General features: G+C 64.6%; 4 protein-coding genes across 7 annotated transcripts in view; 2 read left to right on the forward strand and 2 right to left on the reverse strand.

The window, feature by feature from the left end:
- The window catches only part of ARHGAP45 (Rho GTPase activating protein 45), a 4,788-nt gene extending 4,500 nt beyond the window's left edge, over positions 1 to 288 (forward strand). Inside the window, exon 6 of the mRNA XM_081804082.1 lies at positions 230 to 288. Coding sequence (XP_081660208.1) covers positions 230 to 288 — 59 coding nt within the window. The remainder of the gene's footprint in view (positions 1 to 229) is intronic.
- A 957-nt stretch (positions 289 to 1,245) lies between these two features.
- POLR2E (RNA polymerase II, I and III subunit E) lies at positions 1,246 to 6,669 on the reverse strand. Of its 2 annotated transcripts, none has more exons than XM_006740771.3 (8): positions 6,515 to 6,669; positions 5,333 to 5,507; positions 3,420 to 3,535; positions 2,715 to 2,795; positions 2,192 to 2,250; positions 2,005 to 2,083; positions 1,805 to 1,885; positions 1,246 to 1,559 (listed from the first exon to the last, which is right to left on the reverse strand). In XM_006740771.3, exons 1-7 carry the CDS (start codon positions 6,569 to 6,571, stop codon positions 1,820 to 1,822), a joined length of 633 nt encoding a protein of 210 aa, XP_006740834.1. In that variant the 5' UTR covers positions 6,572 to 6,669; the 3' UTR covers positions 1,246 to 1,559; positions 1,805 to 1,819. The 2 variants fall into 2 exon arrangements, with proteins under 2 accessions (XP_006740834.1, XP_030891928.1); XM_031036068.2 differs by having other exon boundaries at positions 1,246 to 1,688.
- A 4,199-nt stretch (positions 6,670 to 10,868) lies between these two features.
- On the forward strand, positions 10,869 to 13,281 carry GPX4 (glutathione peroxidase 4). Of its 3 annotated transcripts, none has more exons than XM_006740773.3 (7): positions 10,869 to 11,017; positions 11,921 to 12,015; positions 12,099 to 12,243; positions 12,358 to 12,509; positions 12,627 to 12,651; positions 12,898 to 12,957; positions 13,037 to 13,281. In XM_006740773.3, exons 1-7 carry the CDS (start codon positions 10,934 to 10,936, stop codon positions 13,067 to 13,069), a joined length of 594 nt encoding a protein of 197 aa, XP_006740836.2. In that variant the 5' UTR covers positions 10,869 to 10,933; the 3' UTR covers positions 13,070 to 13,281. The 3 variants fall into 3 exon arrangements, with proteins under 3 accessions (XP_006740836.2, XP_081679996.1, XP_081680046.1); XM_081823870.1 differs by lacking the exon at positions 10,869 to 11,017 and adding an exon at positions 11,401 to 11,631; XM_081823920.1 differs by lacking the exons at positions 10,869 to 11,017; positions 12,627 to 12,651 and adding an exon at positions 11,401 to 11,631.
- Positions 13,282 to 14,646: 1,365 nt separating this feature from the next.
- SBNO2 (strawberry notch homolog 2) overlaps positions 14,647 to 18,009 on the reverse strand; it is a 32,414-nt gene continuing 29,051 nt past the window's right edge. The window contains exons 25-30 of the mRNA XM_081804135.1: positions 17,225 to 17,319; positions 17,044 to 17,136; positions 16,785 to 16,916; positions 16,294 to 16,370; positions 15,919 to 16,109; positions 14,647 to 15,838 (exon numbers count right to left, since the gene is read on the reverse strand). Coding sequence (XP_081660261.1) covers positions 15,357 to 15,838; positions 15,919 to 16,109; positions 16,294 to 16,370; positions 16,785 to 16,916; positions 17,044 to 17,136; positions 17,225 to 17,319 — 1,070 coding nt within the window. The 3' untranslated portion in view covers positions 14,647 to 15,356. The remainder of the gene's footprint in view (positions 15,839 to 15,918; positions 16,110 to 16,293; positions 16,371 to 16,784; positions 16,917 to 17,043; positions 17,137 to 17,224; positions 17,320 to 18,009) is intronic.

Consider the following 18,009-nt stretch of genomic DNA (forward strand, 5'->3'; position numbering starts at 1 on the left):
CATGCCCGTGGCTGCGTGCCGGGAGCGACAGGGACACGCGCAGCCCAACTGCACGGCACGTGAGGGGCGGGCAGACCTTCCTGCACAGACGACATGCATGTGGCCTCTGAGCCAAGAGAACAGCCATGTGGTTAGTCATCAGGGAGAAGGCATCCCACGCACAGCGAGGCCGACCTCACCGCAGCGAGCGCTGCCAAGGCGTGCGGGTCTGACACGGGCCGCCAAACAGCCTGGCGGTTTCTCCACCGGGTGACCCGATTCCGCACGACCCAGCAATCCTACGGCTAGATACACACCCAGAAAAAATGAAAACACACGTCGAGACAAAACGTGTATGCGAACGCCCACGGCAACGTTATTCACAAGTCACTGCCGAAAACGGATGAACCCAGTGTCCGCGGAGGGTAAATGGGTAAGTAGAATGTGGGTGTGCGCAGCTGGACAGGTAACACACAGCGCGTCCTCCACGCACCGGAGCGTCCCGCGGCCGCAGACGGGAGCGAGGCGCCCACACACGTGGCCCTGGGGACGGACCCCGAGCCCACGACGCTCAGGGAGGGAGCCAGACACGCAAGGCCACGCGGGGTATGAGTCCACGTGGGTGACACGTCCGGAACGGGCTCATCCACGGACGGGAAGGGGGCTCAGGGGGCGGGGGGCGGGGGAGAAGGTGGGGAGTGACCATTGATGGGGGCGGGGGCGCTCAGGGAGGGACCCGGACACGCAAGGCCACGCGGGGTGTGAGTCCACGTGGGTGACACGTCCGGAGCAGACTCGTCCGCGGACGGGAAGGGGGCTCGTGGGGGTGGGGGCTGGGGAGGGGTGACGGCTGATGGGGACGGGGTTCCTTTCGGGGTGATGACAAGGTCTAAAAGCCACTGAGTGGTGTGCTGCAAATGCATGCGCCGTGGTACGTGAACTAGGTCTCAATAAAGCCGTTGTTAAAACGAAAAGAAAAGCAAACCTCTTAACCCGAACCAGGAAGGCCTTCTGAAACTAGACACTAATGGGGAAACTGCATAACCGACCACAAACTTTGATGCAAGGAAAACACCAGGAATAGAGCTGAGAGCAGCCCAGCAGCACTGCCCCGCCCCACGCTGCCCACCCCCACCAAAGACTGGACAGGGACGTGCCTGGACATGGCCACCCTGGGGGGCGGGGGGCAGGCCCAGGGTCTAGAGCCTTGAGCAAGGCCACTCACTGCAAACCTGTCATTCTGCCTTGCTTCTCCAGATAAGCCACTTTACTTGCACAAATACTTTTAATTTTTAAAAACACCCAGCATCAAATAGTAACTCGCTCCCTGCTGCCCCGGGTGTGCTCAGACGGCCTCAGGGCCACCCTAGGGCCACAGGGGTGGGGGCTGGCCGGAGACTTGAGCCAGGACTGCTGTGGGTCACCGGCTGCTGCAGGCCTCCCCGTGGCATCCTGTCCCCTCCGGAGGCACGGTCACGCAGGGTCCAGGGTGGGGCTCAGCATCCAGGGGAGGTCGCCCCGGGGTCCAGAGCAGCAGTGGTGAGGTTCCTGGGGGGCGGCGGCGGTGGCCACAGCCCCATCTGTCTCCAGGCCGCAGGGCGGGAGAGAGAAGGAAGGACGACCACGTGTTACGTCTGTTGTGTGAGGTGAGACCAGCCGAGCAGGAAGTGGGGCTGCCGACAAGGCCCCCCAGGAGGTGACAGAGAGGACTGGGGGGGAATAGGAAGACGGGGCTCACTCCTGGATGGGCCCTTCCTGCACCCCAAAAGGGAGAGCCCCCCCACCCCCGCCCCGTCGGGCCCCGTGGCCACAGCGCACATCTCACCTGTGAGCTGGGCGGCTACTGCACCAGCCGATAGGTGATGTACCTCCCTGCGGTCTCACTGGGCCGGATGATCTTTACCACCTGTGGACACACGAAAGCAGGGGCTGGGGCGGGGCCTCACAGTGGACCCTGGGCCTGGGCGAGGAGCCGGCGTAAGCGACGGCCCTGGCTCTAGAGGGGGCTGGGGTGGAACGTCTCACCTGCCCTCGCTTTATCCCGAAGTAGCGGGCCACCGGGTCTCCGGCCTGGATCCTGGGCAGCTGGTTCTCTCGGAGTTTACTGAGAAGCTCAGTCAGGGAAAAACCCAGGCTCCACTGGCTGGGGTGCGAGTAAGGGTGTGCAGGTGGGAGGGGAGGAGAGGGCCCAGGGCAGGGGCTGAAAGGATACTACCGGGCCAGCAGCTCGGTCACCTCCTCCTTGGTCATAACGACGTGCTCTGGGACCAGCTGCCAAGGGGAGAAGCTGAGTCTCCAGGGGTGCGAGACCCCACCGTACCCCCACACAGAAAAGGGGCGCAGGGCGGGCCGCAGGCTGTTTCCTTGGCGTGAACCGCCCACCCAAGGCGCTCAGGGACGTCACAGAGGCCCTGGCTGCAGTCCCGCCCTGCTCCTGGCTCCACACGTGGATGAGGGACTAGAGCCTGCAGCTCATGCAGATGGGCCGTGGGGCACAATCTGGGGACCCCTGGGGCAGCAGATTCCACCCCCCCGCCTCCCAGCTTCCTGACTCGTGGCAGGTTCACAGGCGATGCTGCTGCTTCCCACCCAGGGCCACACTCGGAGACCCCCGCTCTACTTCCTTCAGAGATCTTCACCCCCAAACAGGGAGCACCACTGCCCGGACACATCCCCATCTGCCTCCTACGATCTGGCGGGGGCCACACCTCTGCCGTCCCCCAGCAGCCCCCTACCTCGTGCTCCGTGATGTTGATGAGTAGTTCCTGCTGCAGAAACTGCTCCAGGATGTACTTGGGGGCCATGTCTACCAGGGACTGGAAGAGAGGCCGACACTCATGCACGGCCAAGGACCAACATGATGCCACCCCATTTCCTCCCCAGAGGCTGACGGTGGGCTGGCGGCCAAAGGGGGCTTACTTCCACACTTCAGTAAGGTGCCACGCGTCATAAATCAGGAAATCCCACCGCCGGTCTGCGGGACTTCTCGAGGAGGAAGAGCCCGCCCGCCCCCCTGACACGTTTCCAAGGTCTCAGCCTGGTGTCACAGTGACCTCTGACAAAACGCTCCCGGGGCTGTCCCTGTGCTGGTGGGACTGCGAGAACTCTGCACAGGGACGAGACCGCTCGCTCGCCCACCACCCCAAACAGCAGCCTCCACCCAGACCTGTCCAGCCCACGCTCCAGGATGCGGGCGCCCACAAGGGCCACCTCGCCGCTCTGGCTTCTCTCAGCAGGCATCGGCCGTGAGAGCACTGGGAGAGCCGCTCCTTCCCAGATCCCAGGCTCCTGAGGCCCCATCAGGACACGGGGCCGATACCCCCAGGGGCCGGCGGGCAGCGTGCCAACCCTTGGTGAAGACTGTCAGCAGGGTCCGGGGAGGGGGAACATGAGGCGCACGACCTCCCACCTGGGGGGGAGGGGACCACACGCACGCCCACCTGCTTGGCGGAGGGGGTCATGCCCTGCTGCACCACGATGAGGGCCCGGGTGATGTTCTCCTCCTGCATCCGCTGGCAATACACCTTGATGGTCTTGATTCCCACTTTAGGCTCCTCTGCGGACAGAACACATGGTGCTCTACACTGCAAGGGCCCCTCTTCCCTGGGGGGCCCTGCATCCTAGCTCTATCTCACCAAGGCGTCCCAGTGCCACTCGGGAACAGGCTCTTCTCCCTGGGGCCTCAGTTTCCCCACGAGCCCAACGGGAACCAGGGTGCTGGTTCTCCTCCACATCTGCTGGGGAGCTGGAAGGTCCCCTGCACCTCCCCACCTAACGGATCCTCTCTGGAACTAGGATCTGTGAATCTGTTTGGTCCAGTGCCTCAGTGCTTCCAAGATCTGCGAACCCCCAGAGGAAGCACTTCGCCTGGTCTAGGTGCCGCCGAGGTGGCTGCATGTTCAGAAGGGATGTGAAGTCAGCTGACCTGAGGGACCACGGTCCCATCCCTGCACGGCCAGACCCACTGGACCCTGAGCCGAGCAGAAGGTCAACAACTGGCTGCCAGCTCCAGGATGTGTGCGGGGCTCCCAGCCAGGCCTTCACGTGCGTGCAGCACATCTCCTCAGACCCTCACTCGCCCGACAGGCAGTGTCAGGGGCTGAGCTGTGTCCCCCAAAATCCTCGTGTTAAAATCTTAACCTCCGGTACCTCGAATATGACTGTACTTGGGAACAAAGTCTTTAAAGAGACAGTTAAATCTGAACAAGGTCATTAGGACAGGCCTTAATCAGATAAGACTGGTGGCCTTCTAAGATGTGAGGACACAGAGACACACAGGGACGATCCCGTGAGGACACGGAGACGGCCGTCTACGCGCCAGGGAGAGAGGCCTCAGGAGGACCCAGCCCTGCCGACACCCTGGTCTCAGACGTCATGCCTCCAGCACCGGGAGGGGATCAGGGTGATGTTGAAGCTGCCGGTCCGTGGGGCTCTGCTACAACAGTCCAGGCGGACTAGCACGGCAGGAAACTCAGTCCTGTCCTGGGGCCCATTCGAGAACACGACGTACCCCTGTCCAACTCCAGGGAGGGCCCTGCCACCAGGCAGATTCTGAGGAGGCTGAGACAGCTCCACGGGGAGGCACGTGATTAGGCACCAAGGCTTCCAGTAAATACGCCTTACACGTGCTAGGTCCATCCTGCAAATGTTTTCTAACCCCGTGATTCTAGGCAGAGGGCTGGGCCCCCAGAGTGCTCACTACACACACGGCCTCCCAGCCTTTATGGGCTTTACAATCAGGCCGCCTCAGTGCAGTAGGGGCCAAGACAGAGGAACACAGGGGTCCTGGGACACCCCGTGGTGGGCTCTTTGCTTGACCTGGAGCTTAGAGGGGCTCCTGGAAGAGGAGGCACCTGCACTCGGGTCTCCGAGGAGGACAGATGGACACTGAGCAGGCAGAGCAAGGAGGAAAGGGTGTGGTGAGGGGGGTGTACCGGGCCCAAGACAGGGTGAGAACCCTGCAGCAGCACAGGAAGGAGCTTCGGCAAATGAGAAGCACAGAGAGTGGAAGATGTGGGGTCAGAGAGGACACAGGTGAGTGTGACATCAGGAGGGGGCTGGGGGCCCACCGGGGAGGCCTGTGATAACCCTGCTGGACAGAGAAAACCATCAAGATAGAAACAGCAGAGAACTGGGAAAAGTGCTCAGAGAAATTCAGAGGTCAATGGCATCATCCCCAGTGGGGAGGAAGAGCTCTCTTCCCAGAACGGGCAAAATAAAAGGGTCGGTGTGGACACTGGGTCACTCAGTAGGCAGCTGCTACGAGCTGACCCCTGAGAAGGCCCTTGGATGGCTCTACCAGAATGTGGCCCCTAGGAGACACACAGCCACCCCGGACCAGCAAGGCCCTCACCTGGGAAGAAGACGAACATCTGGTCAGTGGGGTCGTCATTGTGGGCTACCAGCACCGTGAGGTCTGTGCGCCGCGGCCGCCCCTCACTCGGCTTGTCTCCAAACTGGGCCTTGAACTCTTCCAGCGTCTGGTCCAGCTCATCCTGGGTTACCAGGTAGCCACGGTCGTGGCACAGCTGCAGAGAGGACTAGCCAAGTGAGCTCCGGGCAGAGGAGGGATGCGGGAGGAGCACGGGCCGGGTGAGGCCCCTGCAGAGGATGACACGGGCTTTGGGGGCCCGGTGCGACAGGTGCATGTAGAGGTCAGACAGGAAGCGGAAAGTGGGGACAAAGACCAGGACACACCCCAAGAGAGCTCCTGCACAGAGCCAGCTGCCACACAGCTGGTCACCTTACCCTGAGCCCCGGGGACAGGCTGTGACTGGGAAGCCGGGCAGAGCTATCTATGGCCGAGGGTCTGGGGCACGTGGAGGCAGAGGGGTGGGAGGGGCGCTGCAGGGCAGGCCAGGGCAGACTCTGGTCGGGAAAGGGGCCAAAGGCTGAGGGCCAGGACTCAGAAGTCAGGGCGCTTTGAGCGGGCGGACTGAAGAGGACCCAGACGAGAAAGGGAAGGTCAGAGCTGCCGCTCGGCCCCGCGCCCACCGCCCCCTCCCCCCAGGAGGCCCCTGGCCTGACTGTCGGCGCAGAGCCCCCCGGGCCCCCGGCGCTGTCAGCCGCTTTTGGTGCCCCTCTTAGAGTAGCTTTGCCAAGAGGTAAGGGGACGCTGCAAGCGGCTGCCTGGGTTGAGTCCCGGGGCCGTTAAACCGCTGGCACGGCGGATGCTCAGCCGGCTTGCTGCTGCTCTCGGTCGTCCCGATCAGCCCGAGTAACTCAAAGCTGCTGGCCGAGACCGAGAAGCGGCCGCCGGCCGGAAACACCCCTGGGCAGCAGGGCAGGCCGGCGGACCCGCAGGGTTCCTCCCACGCCCCCGGCTCTGGGGCTCCGAGTCAGGCCGCCCGGGAGCACGCCCGAGGTCTGCCGCCTCCCCTCTTCAGCTCGACTGAGACCCTCCCCCGGGGCCGGCCGCAGCCCCGCGGGGTCCCCTCCCCGACCCCCCCGCTCCCGCCGCCCTCCCGAGCCGCCGCGGCCCGGCTCGCCCGGCGCAGCGAGGCCCGCCCTCCCCGCGTTAGCCGCGCAGGCGCACCTGCATGATAGTCTTGCGGATCTTCCACAGCCGGTACGTCTCCTCCTCGTCGTCCATGGCCGCCGCCGCCCCCGTCAACGCGCCTGAGCCCGCGGCAGAACCCGCGCCGACTGCGCCTGCGCCGAGCCAAGCCCCCGCACCGCCCCGTGCAGGGCTGTCGACAGCGAACGCCTGGCCCCAGATACCTTCGGGAGCGGCAGCGCCGAGGGCAGCCCGGGCCTTCCGAGGGCGCCGGCTGGCTGCGCGAGAGCCGAGCAAACGGAACCGCCCACTCTCGCCTCGGCAGTTCTCGCGTGGCCTTGGCCGCGGGGCCTCTCGGGAGTTGTAGTTTCGGCTCAGCGCCCGTCCGGGTAGGGAGTTTAGAATCGGGAGAGGCAGAAGCGAGGTGTGGGCGGGGAAGCTGAAGCTCGGACGCGATCAGCGGTCTCCTCGCCTGCCTCCCAGGGACGGCCGGGCAACGTAGCAGGCCCTCCATGAATATGCATCCAACTGCTGTGGGCCGCGTCCAACTTAATGCCCGAGAGCTTCAGTTTTCCCTTCTGTATAATGGAAATAAAGTGTCCCCGTTTCAGAGAGTTAGCTGAGAATCTAAAGGGACGGAGCTTGGCACAGCCCCTGGGCTCAGGAAATGCTCCCCCCTCTGTCTTCCCCCTGTCCTATCCCCTGAGACCCAGCAGGCCTCTGCCTGCATATCCACAGCCCCAGCCCCGACTGTGCATCCGCCCTTCTCCCCGCTCAGTGCTCGCCCCACTGGAGGCCATCAGGAACTTCTCTTTCAGCCATACATTCCCAGAGACGGTGAACAAAACAGGCCAAGCCCCCCTTACATTCCAGGGAGACAAAATAGAAATCTCGACCACAACAAGAGCATTAGAAGGTGACAGTGCAATGGAATACAGGAGCTAAGCCAGATGGGAGATTTTCAGTTTCAGCGGGGAGGTCAGGGAAGGCAAGGAGCAAGAGAGAGTCCAGCAAAAGGCCAAAGGAGTGGGAGGAAGCTGTGTGAATGTCTGAAGAAAGGTGTATCGGTCAGAGGGTACAGTGTGTGCAAAGGCTCTAAGGCTTCACTCTGCCTGGTGTGTTGGGGCAGCAAGGAGGCCTGTGGGGGCAGGGGGAGGAGAGCAGGTTAGAGGGTGTAGTGGGGCAAACCCTGGGAGGCCTTGTTGGTTGGGTTGAAAAGCTTGGGTTTTCTTTTTCAGCCACCGTCAGCATTTCAGCAGAGAGACCAGGCAGGGGACAGGGGAGGGCCACTTGGCCACAGATGGGGGCTCCAACTGGGGTAGGGGTGAGCCGTGGGCAGGCTCCTGGTGTTCTGAAGGTGGACCCCACAGGATTTGCAGGTGGACAGGATGCGGAGAAGAGAGAGACAGAGAGGGAGGAGGAAGAGAGCTGCTGGGACCAGGACGGACAGACCAGGGAGAAACAGGTGTAGGCGGCAGATAAGAAAGGGGCTCTGGGGGCAGAGGGCAGGGGGAGCCTGGTAGCTCAGTTGGTTAGGCTTCTGACTTGATTTCAGCTAGAGTCATGGTCTCAGGGTCATGGGATTGAGCCCCGAGTTGGGCTCCCGGCTCAGTGGGGAGTTGGCTTGGGATTCTCTCTCTCCCTCTCCCTCTGCACCAACCCCCACTCGTTCAGGTACACTCTCTCTCTCTAATAAGTAATTGAAAAAAAAAAAAGAATGGGGCTCCAGGAACACCTGGCTGGCTCAGTTGATGGAGCATGAGTTCCAACCCCACATTGGCATAGATTAAAAATAAATTAAAATTGGGCGCCTGGGTGGCTCAGTTGGTTAATCGGCTGCCTTCGGCTCAGGTCATGATCCTGGGGTCCTGGGATTGAGTCCCGCATCAGGCTCCCTGCTCCGCGGGGAGCCTGCTTCTCCCTCTCCCTCTGCCTGCCTCTCTGTCTACTTGTGCTCTCTATCTCTCTGTCAAATAAATAAATTAATAAAAAATCTTTAAAAAAAATAAATTAAAATTAAAATTGAAAGAAAGAGGGTTGCCTGGGTGGCTCAGATAGTTAAGCGTCTGCCTTTTGGCTCAGGTCGTGATCCCAGTGGCCTGGGATGGAGTCCCACATAGGGTTCCCTGCTCAGTGGGGAGCCTGCTTCTTCCTCTCCTGCTGCCATTCTCTCTGCTTGTGCTCTCTGGCTCTCCCTGTCAAATAAGTAAATAAAATCTTTAAAAAAATAAAATAAAATTGAAAGAGAGAAAGAAGGAGGTTCTTGTTGCCCCAAGGAGAAATGTCAAGGAGACAATGGGGTATGAGTCTGGAATCCAGGGCAAGGTCCAAGTGGACACAGGCATGTGGGAGTCACTGGAGACTGGAGCCTGGATGAGGTCACCAAACAGATCCGAAACGTTGCCAAGATTCAGAGGCCAAGAGGAGGGGAGGGCACAGACCCTGAAGCAGCGGCCAATCCTGGTCCCGTGAACCGAGGCACATTACTCAACCCTTTTCTGCCTAAATGCCTCCCTTCCCCCTGCCTTGTGGGACAGGAACGAGAACAGCACCCACTTCCCAGGGGACCTGGCTACTGATTGCAGCACCAAGTGCCAGCTGTATTACATGAACCCTCCTGAAGTGGAATAAAGAGGTTGCCAGGTGCCCTCCAACGCGGTGAAGAAGGTGTCTGGAGGAGGAGGAGGGAAAGTGATCAACAAGGCCACCAAACAGCGAGTCTGAGCAGACCTGAAGATTAGGCGGGGGGTTAGACAAGCAGACATTACTGGTGACCCTGACGAGGGCAGATGAGGAGGGGGCCCGACCAGAGTGGGATTTATGGGAGTAAAGGAGCTGGAGGTGTGGATGTAGATGCCAAGGAGAGAGGGGGCCAAAGGCGGACAGGGAGAGGGCTAGGAGTGGATTTTAAGATGGGAGAAATGGCATCTGTCTAGGTTGCTGGAATGATGGGCAAATCTGAGTAAGGGGATTAGGCAGGATTGTTGGAACCTGGGGCCAGGGGCGGCTGGGCCCAAGGAGGGCTGACCTGGATGGTCCCCCGGGAGGGCTCAGGCATGGGTGGCAGGTGGAGACAGCAACAGGACTGTGGACGTTAGGGAGAGGGAGGAAAAAGGGCTCATGGGAGCAGGTGGGCCTCAGGACCCCCGAGACGCTGGTGAGGCCTGAGCACAGTTCCAGTGAGTCAGACCAATGTGGCCATGCCACCCTGTCGTTCCAGGGAGGCAGAAGTAGAGGGGGACTGGGTGCTTTTTGAGAAATGAGGCTGCCCAGCAGAGACAATGGGGGCTCCCCTCCAAGAGGTGCCGCTGACAAGTGGGCCTCTGGTAGCCAGGCTGGAGGTAGGAAGCCCTGTGCGGAGGTCGGGCAAGACCAGGAATGGGGAAGCGGCCCCTGGAATGGATTTCCCCATTCCGCAGCCTTCACCACCAAACTTGGCCGGCACTTGGGCGGCCTGGGTGGGAGGCAGACAGGGGGTCTCTCTGGCTCCCCAAGTGAGCCAAGCCCAGGGAGTCCTGTGCCCGTGGCCTCTGCAGCCAAGCTCCCCGGAGGGTCTGGGAGGGGGCGAGATGCAGCACAGGTCAAAGTCCAGTCACGGCCGGGCGTGGGGTGGGCGTGGGGGCGGCCGGGCCGCTGAGGAATTCCTTGACTCGGGTCCTAAGACTGGGCGGGTCTGTCTTCTGTACCGCCCCGGCCAAAGGCCAGAACCGGGAGTGAAAACAAGTCGTAAGCCCAGAGGTCGAGCACTCCGGCCCCGTGCGCGGACCGCCGTGCACCGTGGGGCGCGCAGACAACTCTCCGCGGCGTGTGCTGCTCCTGCCCGGCACACACCCGCCAGGCACGCACCTGCGCGTCCTCGTGGCCGCCGGGGCCCGCTAACGGTCACCTGGTTAGTGCCCCCCGGCTCACGTGCCCGTTCTAAGGGCGAGCTGGGTGGGCTCGGGCCTTCTCTGGGCCCACGGGCCGGGCGAGGCGCCCCCGCAGCGACACCGCAGTCGCGAGGGAGCCGGAGTCCGACCCCGTGTGACTTTAAAAGAAAACCTCCAGTGTTCAAAGAGCTGGGGCAGTTTTCCTGCGAGTTCGAGCCCCCCACCACGGGTTTCCAGTACTATCTCAAGTTGTCAGGCATCCCGCGGTGCTGCGGTCAACCACCCGGATAACCGTCCTAAACCCATCAACGCGCCGCCTGCGTGGACCCGGCAGTCCGCCCGCCGGCGAGCATGCGCAGTCGCCCACGGCAGTGACTCCGCCTCCTGGCCCCGGCCTCGACCCCGTCCGCCCCTCGCCCCGGCCTCCCATTGGCTGGCGTCACCATGGGTCCGCCCCGCCCGCGCGTCCGACCAATGAGGGGTCTGTGGGCGTGGCTTAGGGCGGGGAGGAGAGGCCCCCCCTGGCGCGCGTCCATTGGTCGGCTCGGCGAGGGGAGGAGCCGCTGCCTCCGGCGCCCCCGCCGCCGTGATGAACCTCAGCCGCCTGTACCGCTTGCTGAAGCCTGCGCTGCTGTGCGGGGCCCTGGCCGCGCCGGGTCTGGCCAGCACCATGGTGAGCGCGGCGCCGGCGGCGGGTCGAGGGGCCGTTGGGCGGGCGCGCGGGGCCGCGGTGGGCTCGGGCGGGGGCCGTTCGGGAGCAGGCTTGGGCGGCCGGAACCCCCGTTGGGTGCCTGCGGGCCGCGCGAGGCCGGCGGCGTCGAGGCCGCGGGGGGCTGGGCGCTCTCGGCCGCTGGCGTCCCCGGCTGGGCCCGGCGAGCGGAGGGCGCCCGGTGGGCTGGAAACCCCGGGTCACGCGCCGCGGGACGTCCCCGCCCCTCCCCCTCCCTGCGCGGCCCCGGGGCCCTGCTTGGTGGCGTCACAGACGGGCGGCCGGTTGCCCTGGCGACCGGCCCTTTTTGTCCCCCGGGCGCGGCCCTCGGTGGGCACAGGCGCGGCCGGAGTTGGTCGGGCATGGGCCGCGCGGCCGCCGGCGCCCCGGGTCGCAGGGGGCAGCGGCGCCGGTGGCGGGGCAGGCGGCGGCGGCGCCGAGTCCCCCGGCGGCGGAAGGCGGGGGCTTGCGGGCGCAAGAGGGCGCGCCGTCGGCGGGAGGAGCCCTGTCTCGAGAGGCCAGGGCAGGCGGAGCTCACGACCTGGGACAGCGGCTGTAGCGCCGAGTGCCCAGACCCGGTGCGCGCGGCGCCCCAGCCCCATCGCCGGGGCACCTGGCGCGGCCCCAAGCCCTCTCCGGGCCTCAGTGTCTTCTCTCCAATGTGCGCTCTTGCGCAAAGGGCGTGCACCCTTGAGGAGGAGGAGTCCTCAGTTTTTCCTTGCCCTGGGGAGTTGGTTTTCTCGGCGCGGATCCCCCTGGGAGCCCTTCCTCCGGGGACCCCGGGCCGGGCGAGTGGGCCAGGCGGCAGTGGGCTCCGGGCTCGGCGGCCCGAAGTCCCCACGCCGCTCATGCGCCCTTGCTTTGCAGTGCGCGTCCCGAGACGACTGGCGCTGTGCTCAGTCTATGCACGAGTTCTCCGCCAAGGACATCGATGGAAGCATGGTTAACCTGGACAAGTACCGGTGGGTACCCAAGTGCCCGGTGGGAGAGGCAGGGGAAAGGTTGGTGGCCCTGACCTGGCCTCACTGGCCCATCTCACCTTCAGGGGCTTCGTGTGCATCGTCACCAACGTGGCCTCGCAATGAGGCAAAACAGAAGTAAACTACACTCAGCTTGTCGACCTGCACGCCCGATTCGCTGAGTGCGGTTTACGGATCCTGGCCTTCCCTTGCAACCAGTTCGGGAGGCAGGTACGTGGCTGGCTGTGTCCCTGGCTGTGTCCCCGGGTGTCCCGGTGTGGGGAGAGGGGACCAACGGGAGCACAGGCTCCTCCTCACTCACCCCCACACCCCTGCTTGCCACAGGAGCCAGGGAGTAATGCGGAGATCAAAGAGTTCGCTGCTGGCTATAATGTCAAATTCGATATGTACAGCAAGATCTGTGTGAACGGGGACGATGCTCACCCGCTGTGGAAGTGGATGAAAGTCCAGCCCAAGGGCAGGGGCATCCTGGGAAAGTGAGTGGGAGGCTGGGGGAGGGGAGAGGAGAGGGAAGGGCGGTTCCCCGGGTGGGGCCGGGGTGGGGGGATCGCCTTTGCCACCAGATTCCTCACGACTTCACGTTGCTTTTGTAGTGCCATCAAATGGAATTTCACCAAGGTAAGGGGAGACTGGGAGTTGGGGGAGACGGGAGGGGGGACCCGCCAGGACTGTGTCCAGGGCTGGCTCCTGCCCCCGGGGCCCCTGTCTACTCAGCCATAGCTCAGTGCCCTGCTCCAGAGTGCTCCAGCCCTGGCCCAAATGGGGCAGCAGGTGGGGGGCTGCTTGCCCCCAGCCCCCCCTAGAACCTCCCCACCCCCCCCCGACTGCTGGCTTCCCCCACTTTGACGTGGGCTCTCTCGGCAGTTCCTCATTGACAAGAACGGCTGTGTGGTGAAGCGTTATGGTCCCATGGAAGAGCCCCTGGTAGGTACCTTTCCACTGAGCCTTCTGGGGGTGGGGCCTGAGGGGAGAGGCCACCCCTGACCCCCCCTTTTCCCCACAGGTAATAGAGAAGGACTTGCCCTGCTACCTCTAGCTCCACAAGTATGCGCCCCCCCCGCGGCCCCTGCCCCTCGGAGCCTTCTACCCGGCACCCATGACGGTCTGCCTGAAAACCAGCCCGCTGGTGGGGCAGACCCGAGAACTCGGCGTGCACCCCCCGCCGGAGGAAGGTTCCTCGGCCCGGCCCGAGGCTTGGCGTCCCCCCCACCCCTGGTTATCTTGTGGGAATAAAACGTACAAATTGGCCTGCTGCTTGCTCCTGCCTCCCTGGGGTGGGGTTGGGGGGCAGGTGGGGGAGCCTTTTGCCCCGGGCCCCTTCTAGTTCAGGGGCAGGTCCCGGCAGCTCCCCAGGCTTCCCTGAGTTCTGAGCGCTCTGGGCTCCTAGGGCTGTGTCTGCCCTGGGGCCCTGCTGCTAATCTTAGCAGCCCCACCCATTGAGTGCAGGCAGAGCTGATCCTGGAGGAGGTAATAGGATTTACTGGCTGTTACTCCGCTGTTCAGGGCCTGCTTGGGGCCAGTCTTCCCCAGTGTCCGGAGAGGAAGGTCAGGGGGCCTGGGCCTTGTGGGCTCTGCCCACTGGGGGAGCCAGGCATCTGGGGCTGAGCATCAGGGCAAGCTGGTCTGGGCACAGAGCCACGCCGGGCACACTGGCCTCATTGTTGGACACTGAGTCAGGGCACTGAGGCCCGCCCACGGGGCCTCATCTGACAGAGGCAGGGGAGTGTTGTCTACAGCTCCCTTGCCCCAGGAGGGGTGGGGAATGGCCTGAGGCCAGGAGGGTCCTTCGGATGGACCCCTGTCCCTGTTCTGGGGGGCCTGGGAGGCTGTGGGCCTCCTGGCGAGGGGGTGGGGGATGGCATGGCTGGAGAGTGGCTGAGCCTGCCCTGCCTACGCACCCCCCCTCCCCCATTTCCAGTATCTGCAGTAAAGGTCAGTAGCACAGGGGTGGGGCTGGAGGATTGGAATAACCAGGTTGAGAGCAACCCCAGCCACCCTAAGCTGCTTCCCCTGGGGTCTCCTGGCTCCTCACTTGCCCACATTCTGGCGGGTGACAGACCCTTCTAACTTCAGGGCCAGACCCAAGTATGCTCCCTGGTGGCTTCCAGGAAGGGGCCAGCTCCTTCCAGGAAAGGCCCTCCTGCTCCTGGGCTACCCCACCTGCCTGAGGCAACCTTGGGGAAAAAACCAAAGTGGGGACCACAGCTGGGCACACCAGCGATGGGAGAAACTGGTCTCAGGGCACCACCAGGAGCGTCCCAGGCGGGGTTTGTGTCAAGCAGGCAGGAGACGACCAACGTCCGGTCCAAGCCACCATAGCCTGGCACGGCTAGCCGGGAAGCAGCCGGCCTGCCACACTGGTGACAGGATGACAGCAGACAGTGGCCCCTGGGGGACCTGCCTCCTCCAGCCTGGCCTCACATGGGCCTGGGAGAGGAGTGGGCTGGTCTCACCCACCCCGGATGCCCTCCACAGGTGACAGCCACCTCGACCACCCCTGAGTGGGGTCACTGCGGGCATCAGCTAAGTGCTCCTGGAGGAGGCATGCCGCGGCCCCCCCCCCCTCCCCTCCCCGCTATCTCTGCAGGCTGGAGAAGCAGACAATCTGGGAAGTAGTGAAAAGGCACATATATTTAAAAAAGATCTCTTTACATATGTACACTTGAGTTCATTATAAATACACATAGAAACCAGGGGGCCCGTCCACACCGCCAGCTCCACGGCAGATTCTGGGGCCTGGGAGAGGTGGCCGGGCAATAATTTAGGGAGCAAACAGAGTGGGGAAGAATTGCATATATTAATGGGGGGAGGGGTCTGTCCCATGGAGCCCCCCAGAGAAGGCAGGGCCCTGAGCACCTGGGGTTTCCTGAGTTTCCAGCTCTTGGGGCCACCCAGTTTTGTGGATTTCAGGGGTTCCGGTCAGACCAGGCCCTGTCAGGTGGGTGGGGTGAGGTGGGTTGGGGAGCCCCTGCCTAGGCCTGGGGGGCAGGAGAGGACAGAGGCACAGGGAGGGTGGGCCCCCCATCCCCAGGCCCTGCCCAAGCCTAGACCCCGAGTCATCCTGAGTGGGACCTGCACTGCCTCGGAGAGCCCGGAAAGGCGGGCAGCATCTTGAGGGGTCTGCCCAGCCGCCGGCAGGGAAGGCACTGCAGTGGAGGCCTCCGGAACTGGAGGAGGGGCACCGCAGCCCCCCTCCCTGGTAGTCAGCGGGGGAGCCTGGCCCCGCTACCACCCACGTGGGTAGGAGAGTCCCTGTGGACGTGGTGCGTATTGCAGGTAACTAAGCTTCCTCTCGGACACCGGCTGCCGGTCGCTTGCCGGGCCTAGGAGTTTGGAAAGGGGGGGCCGAACTGGATGACGCTCTGCCGCTCAGCGCCCCCGCCCCCACCGGGCACCCCTGCTGCCCCTGCGCCCGGCCCAGGGGGAACGGAGGGCGGCCCGGCGTTGAGGGAACGCAGCATGTCCTCCAACACCTCCTTGAAGTTGATGTCGCGGCCCTGGTGCGCCAGGGCCGCGGGGTCCGCGGCAGTGTCCGGGGCGCCCAGCGGCAGGCCACTCGCGGCGGGCGCGGGGTCCGGGGGCGGGGGCGGGAAGGCAAAGGGCGAGGGCGGCGGGAAGACCTGGGCCGGCGGGCTGTACGTGAGGTCCAGAACCTCGCCGGGGCCGCAGGGCAGCGCGAGCGGGCGCAGGGCGGGCAGCGGCGCGGGGAAGCCCCGGCAGCGCGCGTTCTTGCGCTTGACGTCCGCATCCATGAGCTGCAGCTCCTGCAGCACGCGGCGCACGCAGCCCTCGGGGATCTTGATGCCTGGGGGCCGGGACGGGCGGTCAGGGCCCCCGCGGCGGCGCCCGCCGCCCCCACCCCCGCCGGCGTGCCCGCGCGCTCACCGACTTGCTTCTTCTTGTCCTTGGTCTTGAGGCGCACGATCTGCAGGTAGCTGCTGCTGGTGACGTCGGCCATGACGGCGGCGATGCGGCCCCACACGCGCAGCAGGGCCCCGCACAGCATGTAGTGGTGGCGCAGCCGCAGGCCCTGCGCGCAGTCCTTGCCCTCCTGCACCAGCCGGCAGTGCCGGTTCCTGCGCCGCGGGCGGGAGGCCAGGCTCAGAGCCTAGGCGGCGCCGCGCCCCGCCGCGCCCCGCCGCGCCCCGCCGCGCGCCTCGCGGGGGTCCCGGACACGCCCCCTCCTGCCCGGCCCCCCCGCCCCCCAGCGTACAGCCGCTCGGTAGGGAGGGCACGCCGCCGGTCCCCCCTGGCCCTCACCACGCGGTGTGGCTGCAGTGCGTCAGCGACAAGGCGTAGCTGTTCTCCCAGTGCTCCCTGGCCTCCTCCGCCGTCACCTGGGGACACGCAGCCACGTGACCGCCTGCCCCCGCCGGCCGCCATGCCCCCCAGTGCACTGCGCCCCGGGCTGCCAGGGGACCCGCACACGGAGGGCCCGCCAGGGGCACCCGGAGCAACAGGCGCCCCTCAGCCCGCACCCTCCCGGCCCCTCGGGCCCACGGGTACCCGGCCCCTCGGCCCCACGCGGACCCGGCCCCTCGGCCCCACGCGGACCCGGCCCCTCAGACCCACGGGTACCCGGCCCCTCGGCCCCTCGGCCCCAGCGGACCCGGCCCCTCGGCCCCACGCGGACCCGGCCCCTCAGACCCACGGGTACCCGGCCCCTCGGCCCCAGCGGACCCGGCCCCTCGGCCCCAGCGGACCCGGCCCCTCGGCCCCACGCGGACCCGGCCCCTCGGCCCCACGCGTACCCGGCGGAACTTCCGGCACAGACTGTCGAACGTCTCCAGCTGGCTCTGCCGACCCACGTTAGGCTTGTACACGGTGAAGTGCTTGCCGCGGTTCTGCTCGGCCAGGAGGCAGCTCAGCTTGTTGCCCCGAACCTGGGGAGGCATGCGCATGGGGCGGGGAGGCGGGAGTTGCTTCCCTCCCTCCCATGCCCCTCCCCTGCCCACTCCCCTCCGCTGGGGTCTTGCCCCTGGAGACCCGGGAGGCCACCCAGCCGCCCACCTTTAAGGAGAGGTAGAAGCCATCGTTGGTGCCCGTCAGCTCCAGCGACCGGGCATAAGCCTCGTCCCACTTCAGGCCACGGTCCACACTGATCTGCAAGAGCATGAGGGCTTAGAGCAGCCGAGGGGCCCTGGCGGTGGGGCCGGGCCTGCGTGCGCTGGGAGGGTCTGTGTCTCCTCACCTTGTAGAAGACCACCTGCCCGTCCTGTGGGTGCCCGGGGGCCAGGAAGACCTGCTGGCTTTCCTCATAGATCTCATCGATGCCTGGAGCCAGGTCTGTGCAGAGGATGTGGAAAGGACATGTGGGGGTGAGACCCTCCCGCCTGCCCCCCCCCAAGTCCTGGCTCGCTGGGTCTCAGCATGCCCTGAGGTCCCGTGTGGCTCAGCAGGCTCCAGGCTCTGGGCTTCACGGGGCTGTCAATCCCAAGTTCTCGGGTACACCCAGAGATGCCCACCAGGGAGCACAGTGGAGGCTTCCCCCAGCAGAGATGGCCTGGACCCGACCCTACCCGGCACCCTGGATGGCAAGTGGCCCCTCCAGTGGTAGCCTGGGGTCCAACGCCCCCCTCCCCCAGCACCTGCTGGACACTCACACTCGGTGTGACTACAGACAACATAGAGCCTGCTCTGCATGGCTGTTGTGGGGTGGTTATGTAAGAGTCAGCAAACTCTACCTGCCACTGATTTTATGAATAAAGTTTTATTGGCACATGGCCCCGGCCATTCATTTTCCAAGTGTGTGCTTTCACTACCAGGGCCAAGTTGAACACTCAGAGACTGGGCCCCAAAGCTGAAAATACTGACTCTGGCCTCTTCCAGGAGGGTTTGAAGCCTCTGGGTCCCTGCTGTTCTTGGTGAGGACGTGGCTTGTGGGGCAACGAGAGCAAACGTGTCAGGCTTACCACCATCACACGAAGCGTGCCAATATATGCCTCCCATCTAAATAAAACTCTCTAGTCCTTGGGC

Source organism: Leptonychotes weddellii, chromosome 1, assembly GCF_054177405.1.
Source record: "Leptonychotes weddellii isolate Sample4059 chromosome 1, ASM5417740v2, whole genome shotgun sequence".
In the NCBI taxonomy this organism is placed as follows: Eukaryota; Metazoa; Chordata; class Mammalia; order Carnivora; family Phocidae; genus Leptonychotes; species Leptonychotes weddellii.

Excerpts from the sequence above, each read along its gene's own strand:
- POLR2E (XM_006740771.3), bottom strand. The coding sequence starts at position 6,571 with ATGGACGACGAGGAGGAGACGTACCGGCTGTGGAAGATCCGCAAGACT. Across the intron at positions 5,508-6,514 it reads TCCGCAAGACTATCATGCAG|CTGTGCCACGACCGTGGCTA; the intron begins GTGCGCCTGCGC and ends TCCTCTCTGCAG. Across the intron at positions 2,251-2,714 it reads TCAACATCACGGAGCACGAG|CTGGTCCCAGAGCACGTCGT; the intron begins GTAGGGGGCTGC and ends TCCCCTTGGCAG.